This window comes from Plutella xylostella, chromosome 4, assembly GCF_932276165.1.
Source record: "Plutella xylostella chromosome 4, ilPluXylo3.1, whole genome shotgun sequence".
NCBI lineage: Eukaryota > Metazoa > Arthropoda > Insecta > Lepidoptera > Plutellidae > Plutella > Plutella xylostella.
This window is the reverse complement of record NC_063984.1, coordinates 1,354,868-1,372,935: the sequence shown is the minus strand read 5'-3', so window position 1 is coordinate 1,372,935 and position 18,068 is coordinate 1,354,868. Positions and strand designations below refer to the sequence as shown.

Genomic DNA, 18,068 nt, shown 5'->3' with positions numbered 1-18,068 from the left:
ATGTCTGTAATTCTACTTCAATGTACCAGGACAACAAAACACAGAACGTAACTCCAGCCGCTCTAGTCCCCTCATGTATCTCAATGTACCAGGACAACATAACACACAACGTCATTCAAACCGCTCTAGTTCCTCCATGTATCTCAATGTACCAGGACAACATAACCCACAACGTCACTCCAACCGCTCTAGCCCCCCACGTGTCTAACCCCTCCCGCGCCCGCCTAACCTCTCAGATGCGGATACCGACGGAGCACTTCGCGCACGTGCCGGTGGTTCTGCTGAGCCCCTCGCTGCTGCCGTCGCCGGAGGAGGAGGCGCACTCCACCTTCCCACGGAGCCTGATGTCGAGGCTCGTCGCGCCAGATCATACGGTTAGTATACTATTACTAAAGGTTTACACGTAATGTAGGACGCCCTCCGGCTAGATGAGCTTGCGAAAGGTGGCTGATTATGATTGGATGCGGAAAGCTATATATCGCATCCAGTGGCGTGCTTTGGGAGAGGCCTATGTCCAATTATCCAGCAGTGGACTGCTATAGGCTGATGATGATGAAAGGTTTATACAGCAGGTCATCGGGTGGATTTGATTGACTTTCGACTTATACTAGCCTTTTTGGATCATTTAATCTACACCATTCTATACGGTAAAAGAAGAGAATGTGGGTGAATAAAGCCACTAACGGCTTACTAATTCTTGATTGGACGAATGCTTCGGAATATCGGTACTATTAGGTACTGCACGTTTCTAATCCCATCCCATCTGTGCACTTTGCGATTGTTATGGTTAAGTTTATAGAAGAAAAGCATAATGCAAAGTTTGGAATCAGCTTCCATTCCAACATCGTTGAAGAATGTTGGTGAAAGAGCAAGACGTAGACTTATCTGGGTGAGGATATGAGCTCATCAGATTTAACCCCTCACATCCCGAGAAATCATTATGTATTGTGTCTGGTTTACCAATGTACTCCCTGTAGCTAAAAATAACTCTTATTCCCAACAGAGCCTAGTCGAGAACAGCGTGGGCAGTGCCCCCAACAGCCCGGCAGCCGTCAGACGGGCGGCGGCCGCGCATTCGGCCCCAGGCTCGCGCGGCGGCTCGGCGCTCGGGTTCAGCGACCACCTGTCGCTGCCCCCGCCGGCGATGTCACGTAGTGTGGAGGGGCCCGAGAGCATGCCTGTGACAGTGGTTAACAGTGGGACTTTGGATCGGAGGTAATTAGACTGAATATGGAGTAGTGTATTGTAGTGTTTGCCAGCGCCCCCATTTATATCTTCAGATTTTACTGGTATGAAAGCCCCTTTTCGTTCATTTAGCGTCCAGTTAGAGAGGCCAGCGTTAGTTGTCGTGAGGAATGGATTAGCCAATCTTTCTATAGTCCAGGGTTCACAGCGGGTATAGTTTCCTTTCATACACCCTTTCGAATAAAACAGCTCCAATGTTTATCAACTTTTATCGAATAGAAGATGTGAAAATGGTTCGTGTTTATCCCAGATCTCCCTACCATCTTCTAACCCACCTGTCTCCCCCCAGAGCGCGCTACGGGCGCAGCGCAACCGGCGTGGCGGCGGCGGAGCGGCTGCGCGGCGTGCAGATGGCGGTGTGCCACGACTGCAAGGCCATGGTGCTGCAGATCATCAAGTCATCCCGCGCCTCGCGATCCGCCTCCCGCGACCGCGCGCTCCGCCATCTCACGCTAGACCTCGCGCCCGTCTACACCGCCGAGTGTTAACCAATCAGCGAGCTCTGTGGGGTTTGACCTTGTCACGCCGCCGAGTGTTAGCCAATCAGCGACCGCCGTGGGGTTTGACCTTGTCGCGCCGCCGAGTGTCAACCAATCAACGACCGTGGTACTGATACCTCAGTGGTTTTCGACCTATCGCTCAGTGATAGAGTTCTAAATTGTGAGGTGGACTTGTGGTTAACTGCTGAGCGACCGTTCGGCTGCTGGGATTGCTTTGGAGCGGATATGTGTGTAAAAGCAATGTATTTACTGTACCTATGTATCGTTATTATAGGTGTTATCATCGTGCGCCTCTTCCAGATTATAATAATATAGCTCATATGCAAACTTTTCGACCTAACAGTAAATGATATAGTTACTACCATTTGTAAACTTCATCTTAATTTAACATAAAAATTATAGATCGTTTTGACATTCCTAAAATTTAAAATTCCTTCTTGACATATTTTTTTATCCAAATTAAACCATAGTCTCAATATTTATACAAAAAAGTTATATACAGAGGTTTTACTAAACTCCCGAGCTTCGGACGGTTGTGCAGGACTTGCGGTGGTTCTAGGCGAGCTGGATCTAGGCATCCTAGGTATCCCAGACTTTGTTTTATATTCGTAGACCTACTGACCTATTGACAATACTCAATGACCTTTGACACACCAAAATTAATTCCCTTTTTGTTTATCGCACAAAAATATAATATTCTAACAAACTATTTATAAAATGTAATGTCAAAAATATATAACAAGTATATTTATTTACTAGTGAGTAACTAATAAAAATCCTAATGAGATATTTAAATGTTATATTCCTAAAATACTAAAATATATTTTCTCACGTAAATACAAATATAGTATGATATATCTATCTATATTTTTCCCCAAATGATATTATACCGAAATGTTGTATTTTCCCAACAATAATGTACTGTGAATCAATATGTGTCTTTAAATGATATATGAAAAAGAGGAGATATTTTTATTTACATTATTTGAAAGTGTTAAAGTATTACAATATTTATCCCACTGAAGTTAAAATTTATAAGCTTGCACTGAACTACCCCAAATGTATGAAGAATCTGATTACTGAAATTAAGCCTAAATTATCAGAAATTGATTCAATTATGCCTGATACGAACGGTAAGTATCAAAACGAACTTGTACTTTAAAATAGAACTCATAAACACCTTTCTTGTGCCATATCACCTATAATGCTATTACAATACAACTATCGCTAAAGCCGCGACACACGGGTAACTTAGGCAAGCTGGCTCGAATATAATTTTCCCGTGTGTCCGTGAATAAAAATATATACCTACTTAATTGTAATAAATACATTTATTGTAAACTTGCACAATCTTACACCGAAGAACACCTCCATTTTAATGTAATAATGTTAACAGTAGGTAAGTGATATTTATTTAATTTTGCGAACCATTTCTTTGTACTTTTAAGAAGCATTTTTTTTTATTTAAGTAGGTACCTACTAATGAAATTTTACAAAAAAGCTATTGTATTTTTTTCTTAAAGTTGCTTACTGAAAAAAATCTTTTCATTACTCTTTATCTAACAGGTACCGTATATCAATTTGAGTATAATATTTATGTTCCTATCATGTAAGCAGTCAGGGTTGACTTACGCCCAAGTATTCTCTCTTAAATATAGTTTTAGTTAGATGTGTAACATAAATTATTTTGCCAAATAATGTAACCACATTCCATTGTTGTAAATATTAGTTTCATTGGTATATTTCTCACTTAGTTGTACTTATCTACTTAATACGTACTAATTTTCTAACTGCCAGATCAGCCACTTTTTGTCTTGTCAGAGTTGAGCCACAAAAAGTGGTTTGTCTACAGAGGCTCTTTGTAAAAGTTTTTTTTCTTCCAAACTAAAGTACTTAAGTGTTTCCGAGTTATAGTATCAGTCTTAGTTTGGCAGAGAAAAATATATTAATTTAATGATTAAGCTTGGTTGCCGTTAGAATAATAAAATCAACTTACTTCAAGTATAATTTTCTACCGTAGTCCCTCCGTTATGTTATTTCACTCTACCAGTATGTTGTGTTACCTAAAATGTGTACTTTTAAAATTTTAACTAAGCCTCCCTTTTGATATTTCTATGAATGTAAAAGTTTGATTGGAATCATCATTAGTTTTTTCAACTACCTACTAAATAAGTATAATCAAATAAGTGAATGTTTAAAACCCAGTTGCGATTCCTGTAAATGTGTGTAAAAACTGTAGTCTATATTAGATGTTACGTAGATTGTAACCGTTAAAGGCATATTAAAATAAAAGAAATGAAAAGTAAATAACAATAATTAAAAATTATTACAAATCACTAGATATTTTATTGAAATCCTTTTACTATTTAATTTGGAGATGTCTAATTGAAGATGCTCAACTTTATGCGGCATTCAAGCAGCAGTTAGTTCCTATTAAAATGTCTAGATCATCTAGATGTCTAGAACCACCTGGCGACGTAAGGTCCCCATGGTGTTGCTCTATTGCTCGTGAGACACTAACTAAAGGGTAGTGAGAATAAAAAACACCGTTTATATTTTAGCAACAATTTTTTATTAATTTCAGATCAGGATTTCACATCGAAATAAACTGTCGTGTTCATATATCTATGTGATTTATACCTAAAAAGGTACAAGTTGCAGGTAGGTAGTAGGTATCTTTGATATAATCAACTATTTTATTTAAACTAAGCATTTAGTAAGGTAAGTTAGTGCATGTCCGACAGTTAATTGGAAATATAAATAAAAGTAACACATATTAGATTAAGCTAAACGTAACGAGAAAATGTTCTACTTTACTCGACACGAGTCTAAGGAAATATGCCAAAAATAATGAAAATTTCGCTAGGAAAGAATAAACTTATTTGTAGGTACCCCAGTACTTTTGTCATGAAAGTACAAGCCCTGAAAATGTCACTGAAGATGTAAATTGTAATTTTGAAGGACCGGTTCATGACAGGATGTACGTAGGTATACCATAGTTTCCGATGCATAATTTTGAATGGAACGAGCATCAAGAGGCCTAATTTCAGATTGGGTTCATCTTCAGTGACACACACCAGCAGTTACTGTACATTTCCAGTACCTGAACTAATTTACTTATTAGTACTTCACATTTATACACATAATAAATCCAACCCGCTCAACCGTTCCTAAACTATAAAATTCAAGTTTCAAAAAATGAAGTCTAAAATATGAAACTAATAAAATGTCTGATGTAAAATCACAAATAGTGCTATATACTTAGTACGTACTGAATTATACTTTTCATCGTAATATATATTAAAAAAGTCGCTTAATAATCACAGACAATCACTTCCCTTTTACAGACACAGACCAACGAACGTTTTACTAAGCTTCAAAATTCTGCTACGTACAAAAACCTACTTAGTTTTACAACCATCTGGTTTACAAAAATTTACACTTATCCGACCTATGTCCCGTCTAATAATTCTTATGTTACCTTCCGTTATTTACATGCTGACATCCTCATCATACTTTACCCTTGTTCTCCATTACTTACCAAAGAATAATATATAAAAACTAAAGCTTAAACATATACATAGTTTTACATAGAGAAATACATCCCCTTGCATGTTCGCTCGCGGGTGGACCACTCACTCGGTATACTTTGTACTCTCCCACAGTGCCTAAATCTAAAATTATATATTTAGTGATGTACCAAATTTTGGCAACATTTTACATAAATTTCGATACAATAATTTTAATTTGTACTGGCAGTAACTCTTAAGACTTTCAGAATTTGTACTTTAGTTCTTGAGGTAAGAGAGTGCTCGTTGTCTTTTACTGTATTTTTTTTTATAAATTTTATATTTTTTTAGTGTAAGTACACGCACACAAAGATGACACCGAGACCAGATAACGACACCGAGATACGCGATCAGAACTTAACAAGAGATGAGTAACGTTAAACACGTAGGTACGTACAAATACTAGGTAAGTATAGATGTTCTATATACAATACACTTATGAAATCTTTGTAATTCGTGTAAATCCATTCAATTTAGTGCTGTATCGTTTACTTTCAATATATTATATAAAAATCTTATTTATTAGTTTAACGTACGTACAATTTTGACTATTTAGAGCCGATGAAACGATGAGACTTCCCTAATGAATAACAGAGTATGACAATAACTTTATCTAGCTGCCCTCCGGCCCGAGCTCAACTCCAGACATCGGCTTTCCATCGGGAGCAGAACGGATCTGGCACTCCGTTGATATAGCTGAAAAATAAGGTGGTATTCTCAACCTTATGTCTACAAGTGGAGGAACCTCGTCAGACTCGGAGACGACACATACCTTCGACCCCCTGGCAGTGCGAGAACTGTGCGTTCCGCTGGGCAGTGTACGTGGGCTATTCTTATGAATTCGAAAGTGAGCATTATCATTAAGATACTTAACTTTAACATTTAATCAAAGAGAACATGTAAGTATTTATTTTACCATCAAATTCGTAGCTTGCTGCGCGGCGGCGCGGCGGGCGCGGCGCGGGGCCACCACTCCGTACTGTACTCGCTTAAAAATATTCCTGTTCCGAAAAAGTGCTACTACGCATTCTTAAATGTCAATTCCTTAAATAATTTACCTAAATTTAAATTCTATTTCTTTTAAAAAACATTAAAATACAATGGACGGGTGTAACTTGTTGAAAAACTAAAAAGGAAATCATAATCTAAAAGGGATGGGGAGGAAACCAAAACGGAAACAAAAGAAAATAATTTTGTTATTTTTTTAATTCGCAGAAACCTAACAAACAATAGTTTTTTTCTCATTTTCATCTTCTTAAAACTTAATAACATCTAGGCAACATAAAAAGTAACTGGGAAAAATAATAAAATTATAGGTTAAAAAAATATTTTATACTCCGGGGAGTGAAGGATAGGTACATTTAGATTACATAATATTGACTTGTGGCCGAATCCCCTCACCGCTTGTGATTCAAAATGAGGTAGAACATCAATGAGATTATTACATCTAACTTAACTAGCTTACTTCTAGATGTAAACAACTACCAACTCAGTGTATATTAGAGGTAGAACATAGGTTTAATAGATTTATTCGACAGAACTGGCCACATCGAGTATCTCAGTTACCGAGTTGCTCAACTCTTTCTGGTTGTCGAGTCACTGAGTCGCTGAGTTACAGAGTTGCCGAGTTACCGAGTTGTCGAGTCACTGAGTTGCTAGCGCGCCACACACCACTACCTTGCAGAGATTCAAACGTTTCTTTACTGTCCTATGCATATACTTGTTACTGAACGACCTTATTTATACCTTCAATATTTAACACAAAACATCCAGCTTTTAAATATTAATAGTGAGTACATAAATATACGTTTAATTTACTCGTATATATATAATTTTTATCTGTAATAATTAAAATCTTTTATTACTAAATTGAATCCTGAGGTAGCATATTTGTACTTTATTTTTTTTTTACTTTTTGCTTCTCGCTTACACACTAAGATTTTCACGTGTTTTTTTTCATATAAAAAATCTACATTACAGCTAACTTATGACTAAGTTAAATTCCTGGAGGTAGTTTAACTTACACTAAGTGGCTGCTACGCGTTTGACATTCATTGCAAACAATATTACACATATTATAATTAACATTTACTTATTAACTTTGAATGTGAAATCACGCGCAGCCTGTGACGGCAGAGGGTCACCGTACCCGTAACAATCTTTGGCTTTACCATCACGACACTTCGCGATAAAAAAAACTAAAATTAAAAAAGCTAACCTAATTATAAAAAAAAACGAGCACGAGCAAATTAATGATTTCGTAACTTTGAGCAGCAAAATATTGAACGCCTAGTGCTTAAAACAAATCCGAAACAAATTTCTCGAAACCCGCAAGAAATAATTGAAAATGTTACTTAAAAAAACGTCCAAATTTAGTTTGGATCGTGTCCAGAGTTACAGCCACAGAGTTCGGGTGATCGCCACAAGTCAAACGGATTGCAATACACCGACAATATAGTGATAACCTCATCACATCAAACACATCGTAACGCCTAGAAATCACTAGAATATAGCGTCTACTGAACAAACTTAGGCGAATGATACACATATTACTGACAACAGATCAGACATTCACCCAAAGTTGATTATTTTTAATGTGAGAAATTGACTGTTTCAAGATTGTAATCTAAAATTTGTACCTTATGTTTAGAAGAAAAATCGAAATATTGATTTCGCCACAGCTAACCAACTTGTCAACCGCTCGTAACATCATCTTAACTCTAAAACCCAACATCGTCCTACGACTTAATCAAAAAATCCAATAAAAGCTAATAATGTGATGCATTAATGCCAATTATATATGTATCACAAAACATTAAATGTCGAAAATAAATCACAACTATGAATTTTGAATTCATAAGAAAACGCAAAAGACAAAATAAAAGTTTTAACTTTCATAACATAATGTTAACAATTTATAATTGAATTAGCAAAACATTTTCGACTTAATTTAAGACATACCAATTAAAGAATAATGCCAATTGCAAAATAATTAAATTAATAAAGGTAAGATTAAAAAATTACACCGTTTAAACGGTAACTTATTCACGCCTTAATAATGTTACGACCGAGGGTTCCTGTCCCAAAGTTTCAGAAGGTATCACCTTTCAAACCAACAGAGAGACCACTTCCAGCATGCACTCCTTGCCTGCAGGAGCGGTCTCTCACATCATGTCCAACCGACAGCATTCGCGACAAGAAATCAATACAGATTCACAGAGGTTTTTAAATGAATCAGCTCTACATAAGTCACAATTCGACGTTATGATTATTCAAAAACAAAGTCAAACACTGATTTTGAACTATCTCTGATTGATCTAAAACACCATTATAGGAATATTGTAGAGGAACATTGTATAAAGATATTTAGAAAGTTTATCCTGTAAATATTGTGTCTGTACTGTAAGAATATGTAGGCAGATTTTTAAATTATTAGATTTCGTTTGAACTATTTGACTGAAAACATTTTGTAAAGAAATAAAAAAATACCTTATACTGTCATGAAAAATAACGGATCCCTTACTGGCAAAGGTCTCTACGAAACATTTACGTATATTTTGACCATTAAAAGATAACTAAAACGCTTTCTTCATGGCGTTAACAGAAACTAAAATATAAAAACTGAGTCTTTGTAAGCATGTCTCTTCATAAATATATTTATTAAGTGTATCCTAAAGTATAAATATAATAAATATGAATGCAACGTATTCCTAAATATCAGGAATATAACACACAGTCGCTACATTCACACTCAACAAAAAAATATAATTGCTGTGAACTTAAAAATGAGGATTATTTGGCACTGTCCCTCCGGCTCGCAGGGCGCGGGCGACCGGCGCGGCGCCACACAACATATAATACAACAGTGGCGCCGCCCCCGTCTAGCAATAAAATAATTATTCTTTAACCTCAAACTGGTTGCACTTGAAATGACTAGGAATATTAAAGTGTATGTAGTGGACATTACCTAAATGCACGAGCATTATTCAATAACAAACAAACTCACAACGGAATGCTAACATCGACACCATCTCCTGGAAACATATAATTATTTGGTCTCAATAGAAACATCCGCGTCTGATTATTATTAATTTAACAGAAACTAACTTTACAAAATGGAGTTGTAACCACAATCATGCGTCGAATCTCACATGCAGTAATGTATAACACGATTTTACCTAACTACTTATGTATCTAGAACTTTGTACTTGGTACAAAAGTAATCCGTTACTGTCAGTATAAAACCTGCTGAATCTTTCGTTTTCATGCGCGTTATTCTCCAAACGACAAAGTGGCAAAATAATTACTGAATGTTCTAAAGTCCTGTTCTATTGTATCACAGATATGTTTCGAAAATGCTCTATGGAAATTGTAAAATTAAATAATATAAGATCTATTGAAGTTAGGAAATGCTTCGTGTAACAAAGTTAAGGTGGAAATGATTTTGCCACAATGAGTCTGTAACGCGTGTCTCAACTTAGGCCAAGGCGGTTACAACATTCTCCTAGTATTTACATCTGCTTAGCCTGTGACCTCAGTCTCAACTTGTACTCAAAGATCCATAGCCCAGGTATTCGCTACGATATAACACGCCAAAGAGCTTTAAAGACCAATTCGTTAAAAGGTAACTTTCATCGCACAGTCAACTGGACAAATATCTTACTATAATAGAAGGTTTCGAACCAAAAAACAACGAGGTAGGTTAAACTGAACGAGCAGAGAAGGTGCGACAGGTACATGTTTTAGAAACGGTACCACAGTTATACATAAAACAATGAGCAACTATTCGAAGTCACACTTGATTAAGTAACAATTATCGCACAATAATCGAAAAAACCTTAAAGAACCTTAAGATCAAAAATTGAGGTAGATACCGTTACAATAATATGCTTCAATGAGGTATTTTTATTGTACGCTTGTTACGAGAGAAGTCGGGCCTCGGCCCGGGGAAGAGAGTAGAGGTAGTTCGGTTGACGGAGGATTTCTTTTAATAAGTTGGTGTTTCTTACTGCGTGTGGTTGGGCAGGGTCTGGACCGGCTGCGGCAGGTGGCCGGGCGTGACCTGGTGGCGGTGCTCGCGCGCGATGTGGCGCCGCACGGTGTTGTTGCGCGTGAAGGTGCGCGAGCAGTGCGGGCACGGCACGCGGATGCCCTGGTGCCGCTGGCGGATGTGCGCGCGCAGGTTCGTCTCGTACCCGTACAGCCGCTCGCAGTACGGACACTTCAGCTTCTTGCCTAGAAAATGGAACGATGATAGTCAAAATCAACCGTCGCATTACAAAACCATTTGCTTCCCACTGCCAGGAGGAAACCATAACAGCAATAGTCGACATCAACCACCATGATAAAGTTGTAACACAAAACTGCCATGCGACGTCACACTACAAATCCGTCTGCTTAAGACTTCCATATGGAATGAGGTGATTAGCTGGTTTACGGGCTCTAACACTGACTTATATCTGATATCGATGTCTGATGTCTGATCAAATGATGTTGAAAGTTACCGTCAGCAGTAGCGATGCCACCAGACTTGCTGGTGATGATCTTGTGCGGCCACAGGTCCTGGCTGGGCTTGGGCGGCACCGGGGATGTGGGTATAGTCTTGTCGTGGTAGTTGGTCGTCGGCATGGGAGTCACGGGCGGAGGCGAGTAGTTGTTCCCGCCTCCAGCGTGATAGTCATTCTCGCTTTTAACCCGAAGATCTGGAAGGAAGTAGAAAGGGTATGTTGGAAACTGTAAACGATATCTTTAATCATATTCTTCGATCATGGCAGAATAAACTGTATACGTTATGTGAAGGTCATATTTGATGACAAACTGAATTCCTTTAAGAGAGTCAGAAGATTGATCTACTTATTCAAGAATCTACGTCACAGCCTGGCTTAAAGGTTTCGTATCCTTACCTTCAGCGCCCTGATCGTTGGAGAGGCGTTCAATCATTTCGTCGTTGACTGATCCGCTGCGTTCGTAGCCGTTGTTCTTGATCTGGTTGCCGTGTGTGGAGGTGCAGTCTGCTGGAGCGTCGTCGGCGTAGCGGCCGCCGGCGCCGGGCGACGAGCGCGTGTCCGGCTCGTCCGCCACGCTGCCGCAGTGGGATGATGAAGAGCTTTGTCTGGAAGGGATTGGAGGAAGAGGTCACTTGCAGTCCAGTGTTTCGGGTATCGGTATCTAGTTAGAAGCAGGATGGTCGCTTAATAGCGCAGAAACTTTAAACTGACTTGTGGATGGTAGCTCCCCAACCTTTGGCAATCTGCTATCATGCAGCAACAAATCCCTGATTAAAGCATACCTGTAATTCCTAGCATGTGGGCTCTGAGAGGGCGAGGGTTTGGGCGCGGCGGGTCGGCGGTGGGTAGACGGGTGCAGCGGCACGTGGGCCGGTGGGGCGTAGCGCCCAATGGACCCACCACTCCCGTGCAGAGGCAGGCTGTATGACGGCATGATGGGCGCAAACGTCGCGGTGTGAGACGGAGGGCCAGACTCCTGGACCTCGCAGTTTCCAGAACCGGACACTGGGCTGGTCTTGATGCGAGTCTGACGGTCTCCGGACGATTGTTGGGTTTGTTGCTTCATCCAGCCGTCTTGAGACATCTCCATCGATAGCCCTTTTACCTGGAATTGAAAAGATATTTCATTTATTTATTTTCATATAGTATAAATAAGTTTCATTTGTTTGCCATGTAAAGTATGGTAAAGTAGTAGTAGGCTATGTAAAGTAGGGTAATCATTATTTAAGAATGTCCAATTTATATCTTTAATCCACGATAATACTCCTTAAAAACACAATTTGGTTACCTACTTGTGTTTGACAATGTAAAAACGCGCTCATACGCATAAGTAGCAAACTATTATGAGTATACAAAGCGTTTGAATGCAAAGATGGCCTTGACATCAAATTGAAATGTAAATAGGTGAGTTTCAGCACCAATACTTAGACAAATCGTTGTGTAACAATATCAAATTTAAACATTGAACGACGGTAATTCAGCGAAGCGCTTCCAATATTGTATATTTTATTCGTATGTGCCCTGATAGATAGAAGAGTTATAGGTTTTTTATTTATTTATTTATTTATAAACACTTTATTGTATAATAATAAAAACAGTTACAAAAATGGACTTAAAAGTAGTAAGTATATACAGAGGCGGGTTTTTAATAGTATTAATTCGATGCCTAATAGGTACTAGGTCGTACCTCTGAAGGTTTCTATTTTAATGTATTGAACACCTGTAAAACTTATGGATGCAATAAATGACTGAGTTCTTTTTTTTATGTTTGACTGAAAAAAATCGCTATTGAGCCGTAAGTCAGGACGATATTTTTTTATAGCAATTTGTTAAAAAAAAATATATCTAATAGTGTCAATCCATACCTGCAGATTCTCTCCGCTCTTAAGGAAGCTAGACAGAGCGTCCTGGCTGACATGTACCTCTCCCTTGTACATGAACTCCAGCAGCGCCTGCATGTTGTCGGCCGTGGTGGCCTCCAAGATGACGTAGCACGCGCCCGCATGGCTCGGCGGGGCGGTGTCGAACAACTCCTGGAAGTGTTTACTGCACGCCGCCAGAATCACCTTGTGCGCTTTGAATTGACGCCCTGGAACAATGAGAGGGTTTTCTTATCGTTGTGTCTTATGACAAAATAATCTTCCGAGGCACCGAGATTGAATTTAGGTTTTGGGGAATTCACAAAGTAAACTTGTGGCGAATTTTCCCACATAGCACCCAGCTTAACGATAGATGCATACTGCACCTTCTCTGTACTTATAATCCTAGTATTTTATTACAATATGTAAAGAATGGAAGCTAAATCGACGCATAATAATCTGCGAGTACAATAAAATTTAGAAGTAGCCACGTGCTCGCCTCCCACTCGAATTATGCTCGTAACACTCAAGGTCCTACCGTGTGGTCCAACAGCGATTCGGCGAAGCGCATCAATGAAAATGAAATGAGTTCTCTAAAGCATCTTACGGCGAGTCTCTCTTAATTGGGCCTATATCAAGATTCATATCGCACAGATATTAGTGTCACTGTTGTTAGGTCTCTCGTAAACATCTATCTCGTTGTTTATTAAACTTATTTTAATTGTTATGCGTGCTCGGCTTCCAGTTACGCTCCGGTGTGCCACAGGGCTTTGATTTAGGACCGCTGTTGTTTAATTCAGATGTTGTTCAATTAAGTAAGGCTATTGCAAAATATTTGGTGAAATAAATGTTTTGGTATATTTTTGTTTGTTTATAAGTACTTAATTGTCGACAAAAATAGAAAACAAAACTAATTTAATAGAAAACCACATATTAATAGATTCATCATTCATTAAGTAGCGATCAATATCAGACGGCTAGGTAGGTACATCACGTTACGTCACAAGCCGTCGCACGGAAAAAATACGTTTAGCCTTGGACTGAGTGCGTCGCGGCCACTACTACTACCGCCCGCCGAGTCCGTATTCTGAGCGCTGCGTTCGCACTCCGCTCCTCTGTTTTCATTTAAAAAGATAACGAACACATCTCCAAGCGTATCCGGTCGTGGTTCAAAAGATCTGGTTTAGTAATAGGTACCAGAACTATTTTTGACACAATGTCAAGAGATTTTTTTCTATTCATGCCGCTGATAAATATAGGGTACGGTGTTTGATTGGGATGATTGGTTTGTTCGGTGTTTTATTTGTATTCTAATTTTCTCTGGCGATTTTAGTTAGATATCTCTTCGTACTTGTACAGTTGACGAATGTAGCGAATGTTTATTTCATGTTCCATATAATTGTAATGGCTAGGTACTAAATCAGCCTTTTAATATTTATTTCTGCACTCAAATCACGTGAAAATCGTTTATTAAAACTGTTATCACTAGCCCATGAGCTACCGATAAACTGGCCTTGTCTAGGCTCTAATCTTGGTTTATCTATGTAGTCCACCCTCAATAGCCCTTTTGCATATCGATAATAAATTCAAAGCAACTTATTTTACACTATCCGTAGAAGTAGATACAGGAAAATTGAAAAAAGTAATATGTAATCAGAATTTTCTACAAAACACAAATATTGTTTTCTAAGATCTAGCGTAATTTTAAGGAACGTTATACGTTAAGATTTTCTCCTGTTGGCCAACATATCGAAAAATACAAAAAAATAAATAATCCTAAGTGGTATATATTTATTCTAAGTCCCCTCGTGCTACTCCTAAGACCTGCTTAGTGTTTATAATATTTTCATTGAAGTACTTCAAAATTGAAATCAGGAAGGATACTCTAAACTAAAAGATTCAAAGTGCACGGTTTTTTACACAGACCTTGCCACATTGGCCCTGTTTAAATATTCTTCGCCTGTGTATGTGTGTGTAGATCCTAACTAATATTATAAATGCGAAAGTAACTGTGTCTGTCTGTCTGTCTGTCTGTCTGTCTGTCTGTCTGTCTGTTACTTTTTCACGCCAAAACTACTGAACGGATTTGAATGAAATTTGGTATGCTTAAGGTCTAGACCCTGGGAAAGAACATAGGCTACTTTTTATCCCGGAATTCCCACGGGAAAACTTTTTAAGGCGAAGCGAAGCGCGCGGGAACAGCTAGTCTTATATAATTCACTACGAATGAGGAAGCTCAAGGTATAGAAGCATACGAATTCCTAATAATCACTGCATGCACATCCAGTGCAATAGCTTTTGAATAAAAAACCGGCCAAGTGCGAGTCGGGCTCGCGCACAAAGGGTTCCGTAGCAGCAAAATTACAGTTAAATCAACCTATCTCAAAAACTATAAGAGATACTTTGATCAAACCAAAAATCGTTGAAAGAGTTAATTAGCATGCATCACCTCTATTTTTTTTAGAATTTTATACCCCGTAGTTATAAAAATAGAGGGGGGGGGACATACTTTTTACGACTTTGAGAGCTGATATCTCAAAAACCGTTCACTTTAAGAAAAATGTTTTTTAGAAAACTTTATATCATTTTAAAAGACCTTTCCATTGACACCCCACACGGGTATGTACATCGAAAAAAAAATTTCATCCCTCAGTTACAATTCTTTTTTTTACTATTTAGTGTCATATTTTTGTAGCGGTTCATACAACACATATTCCCATCAAATTTCATCACTGTAGTACTTATAGTTTCCGAGTAAATCGGCTGTGACAGACGGACAGACGGACAGACGGACAGACGGACATGACGAAACTATAAGGGTTCCGTTTTTGCCATTTTGGCTACGGAACCCTAAAAAAAACATGACTTTTGTTTCTAGTATGGTAGGTATGTAAGATTGTAGTGTACCTAAGTTTAGGTATTGTATCCTGGTGTGGTATTGATCAAAAAAGTGGTAATATAGACACTAATAAAATATGTTGTAATTTGTAATAAATACATAATAAAACAAAAACTGCCAAGAAAAAATACACAACGACATAACATCAAAACGAACAAGAAATAGAAGTAGGTACATGTATGATATCAGCAGCTAATGAATGCAAACACGTGTTAAGTTTGGAAACAGCGTGAGAACCAACAGAATAGATCAATGAGCATAATATTATTAAGATAGATATAGATGATACAGGCTGTAGGCTGGAAACAGGACAAACCCTTTTGAAAACAGAGCTTCTAAGAGTAGATACGATTTTTGCAATTTACGAAAACGAAAAAGATTTAGCTTTTCCTTTGTCATCTGCATACATTATTTGTTAAAAGTTTCATGATAGTTTCCGCTAGGGGCGTCACTTTGTATGCGAGAAAACGAAAAGATTTCGACTATCAAACCTGTACTAGACATACAGTACGAAAATAATAGATTTTTGGAACTTTCATGATTGTTGTATTGCATTGGCATTAATAGTCACGTCATTGTAATAAGGAAATGAGTGCGTGACATTGAGCGAGGCACAAGCGCACAAACGCAGTTTTGGCGTGACGTGCTTCCTCTACGGAACACTAGATGGAATGGTAGTCGGTACTGAGATGATTATTTTCTGTTAAAAACGGTTGTCTTTAATGAGAATTAACTTTCAGTATTCAGTAAAAAACATTGAATAAGTAAATAGTCTGCTTTCTAGACTGTATTTACACATTTCAAAACTGCATGACAGCGTTTTCGTCGCAATGATACTTATACCAATTCTAGTATCTTACATCGTTATCAAATAGCCCAAACTGGAGCGTCGCTTGCATGTGTTGCAACACAGTGTGACATTGGCCTGCTTCGGAGGCCTATTTCATTATCTGAACACTGCGCCTGTGCCCCACATAGGCGGCGCTGCAGCCAATAGTTGAATTGGGTCATTTACGCTTGCGCAATGCAAGGGATTGCTGCTCCAGGATTGGTGGCGATCTTCCTTTGTTTAAGTTCTATGCGTGTGTGGAAACTGAATTCAGATGGTTGTACTTTGAATAGGTATTCTATTTTATCTATTCCTGTATTTGCTAATATTTAAAATCCACTACATTGAAATTTTGCTAAAATATTTATGTATATAAAAGTATCTTGAATTGTACACAAATAAAAAAACGTTAAGCATAACTTTTTGATACGTTTACGATTTTCGCTGTACATTTGTTCTCACGTGATAGCTCGCGAGCCATATCGCCGTTTTAAATGATAACTTTTGTAAAGTTACTTCTGCATTAGTTACTTTAGTAAAGTAAAGTACCTTTTTTGTAAGTAAATAGCATGTAAGGGACTGAATAAGTGAATACATATGAATAAAGTACAAGAACACTGAACTTCCTTTAGTGATAGACAGTTATACATGGGTAATTAAAACAATATAACTTGTTCGTGTTGCACGTTTTTTGTCTATTTACAGTCTTCTTCTCAGGCGCGGATCCAGACCTCAAAATAGGTGATAGGCAAGTCAAAAAAAAGTGTTTGCCTCGCCTTGAAGTAGTTACTGATAGCAGTTTTTTTGTACTTATGTTGGTAGTGACCGTATTATGGTTATAGATGCTAAATGAAATCTTTCCTCATCAAAAGCCCTCTGGATCAATCATTGTTAAATTTTTTACCGACAAAAGTCTACGTTACGGCAAAAGTTACTATACAACTAAGACTAAATTCTAATTTAATTGAGGCTAATTTTATCTTGCTAGGCCAAATAGTTTTATAATAACTACAGCTTTTTAAAATAAAGCCGAAACTATAAGGGTTTCTAGAAGACTTACGGAAAAATTATTTTTAAAATTATCGAAAAATAATTATTTTTTAACCCCTCACCATCATAGTTATTTTTATAAAACTTGACCAACTTATGACATACAGTTGCCCTAACTTAATGGTAATGTATAAGCGGTCTGCCCATCTTATGGCTACATAACCCTTTCATGTGCGTGTCCGACACGCTCTTGGCCCTTTTTTTTTGCTCTATTTCACGCACGATCATTTGTGCTGCAAAATTGGAATTCTAATATGTGAAGGATCCGTTAGGACCTAAGTATATAAATAGTTAATTACCCTACACATAACTCGTATAATTTTTAGGGCTCCATACTTCAAAAGAAAAAAAGGAAGCCTTATAAGATCACTTTGTTGTCCGTCTGTCTGTCTGTCTGTCACCACCCTTTTTCTCAGAAACGGGTAAAGACATTAAAAAAAATTGGGGTAAAGTGGGGATGTTTTTTTTTTCTCGTTTTTATGGTGTCGGGTATCGTTGAATAGGTCTTTCCACGGTCTTTCAAAAATATTATAAGTACTAGTAAGCTAAGCTCAAACCATTTTTTTGCGTACATTTAAAGTTGCAGAATTGACCATGACGTACCTATATC

At 37.9% G+C, this 18,068-nt stretch overlaps 2 protein-coding genes across 5 annotated transcripts in view; one reads left to right on the top strand and one right to left on the bottom strand.

Moving 5' to 3' along the window:
• Window positions 1-3,217, top strand: part of LOC105389384 (protein spire) — a 137,910-nt gene extending 134,693 nt beyond the window's left edge. The window contains exons 15-17 of one of the 3 annotated variants that reach the window (XM_048629412.1): window positions 237-374; window positions 1,004-1,215; window positions 1,535-3,217. In XM_048629412.1, the coding sequence (XP_048485369.1) occupies window positions 237-374; window positions 1,004-1,215; window positions 1,535-1,733 (549 nt within the window). In that variant the 3' untranslated portion in view covers window positions 1,734-3,217. The remainder of the gene's footprint in view (window positions 1-236; window positions 375-1,003; window positions 1,216-1,534) is intronic. The other 2 variants (XM_048629405.1, XM_048629415.1) reach the window with 2 other exon arrangements.
• A 16-nt stretch (window positions 3,218-3,233) lies between these two features.
• LOC105389383 (zinc finger protein chinmo) overlaps window positions 3,234-18,068 on the bottom strand; it is a 37,141-nt gene continuing 22,306 nt past the window's right edge. For both annotated transcript variants that reach the window (XM_011560481.3, XM_011560480.3), the window contains exons 3-7: window positions 12,687-12,910; window positions 11,604-11,926; window positions 11,218-11,426; window positions 10,819-11,016; window positions 3,234-10,549 (exon numbers count right to left, since the gene is read on the bottom strand). In XM_011560481.3, coding sequence (XP_011558783.1) covers window positions 10,320-10,549; window positions 10,819-11,016; window positions 11,218-11,426; window positions 11,604-11,926; window positions 12,687-12,910 — 1,184 coding nt within the window. In that variant the 3' untranslated portion in view covers window positions 3,234-10,319. The remainder of the gene's footprint in view (window positions 10,550-10,818; window positions 11,017-11,217; window positions 11,427-11,603; window positions 11,927-12,686; window positions 12,911-18,068) is intronic.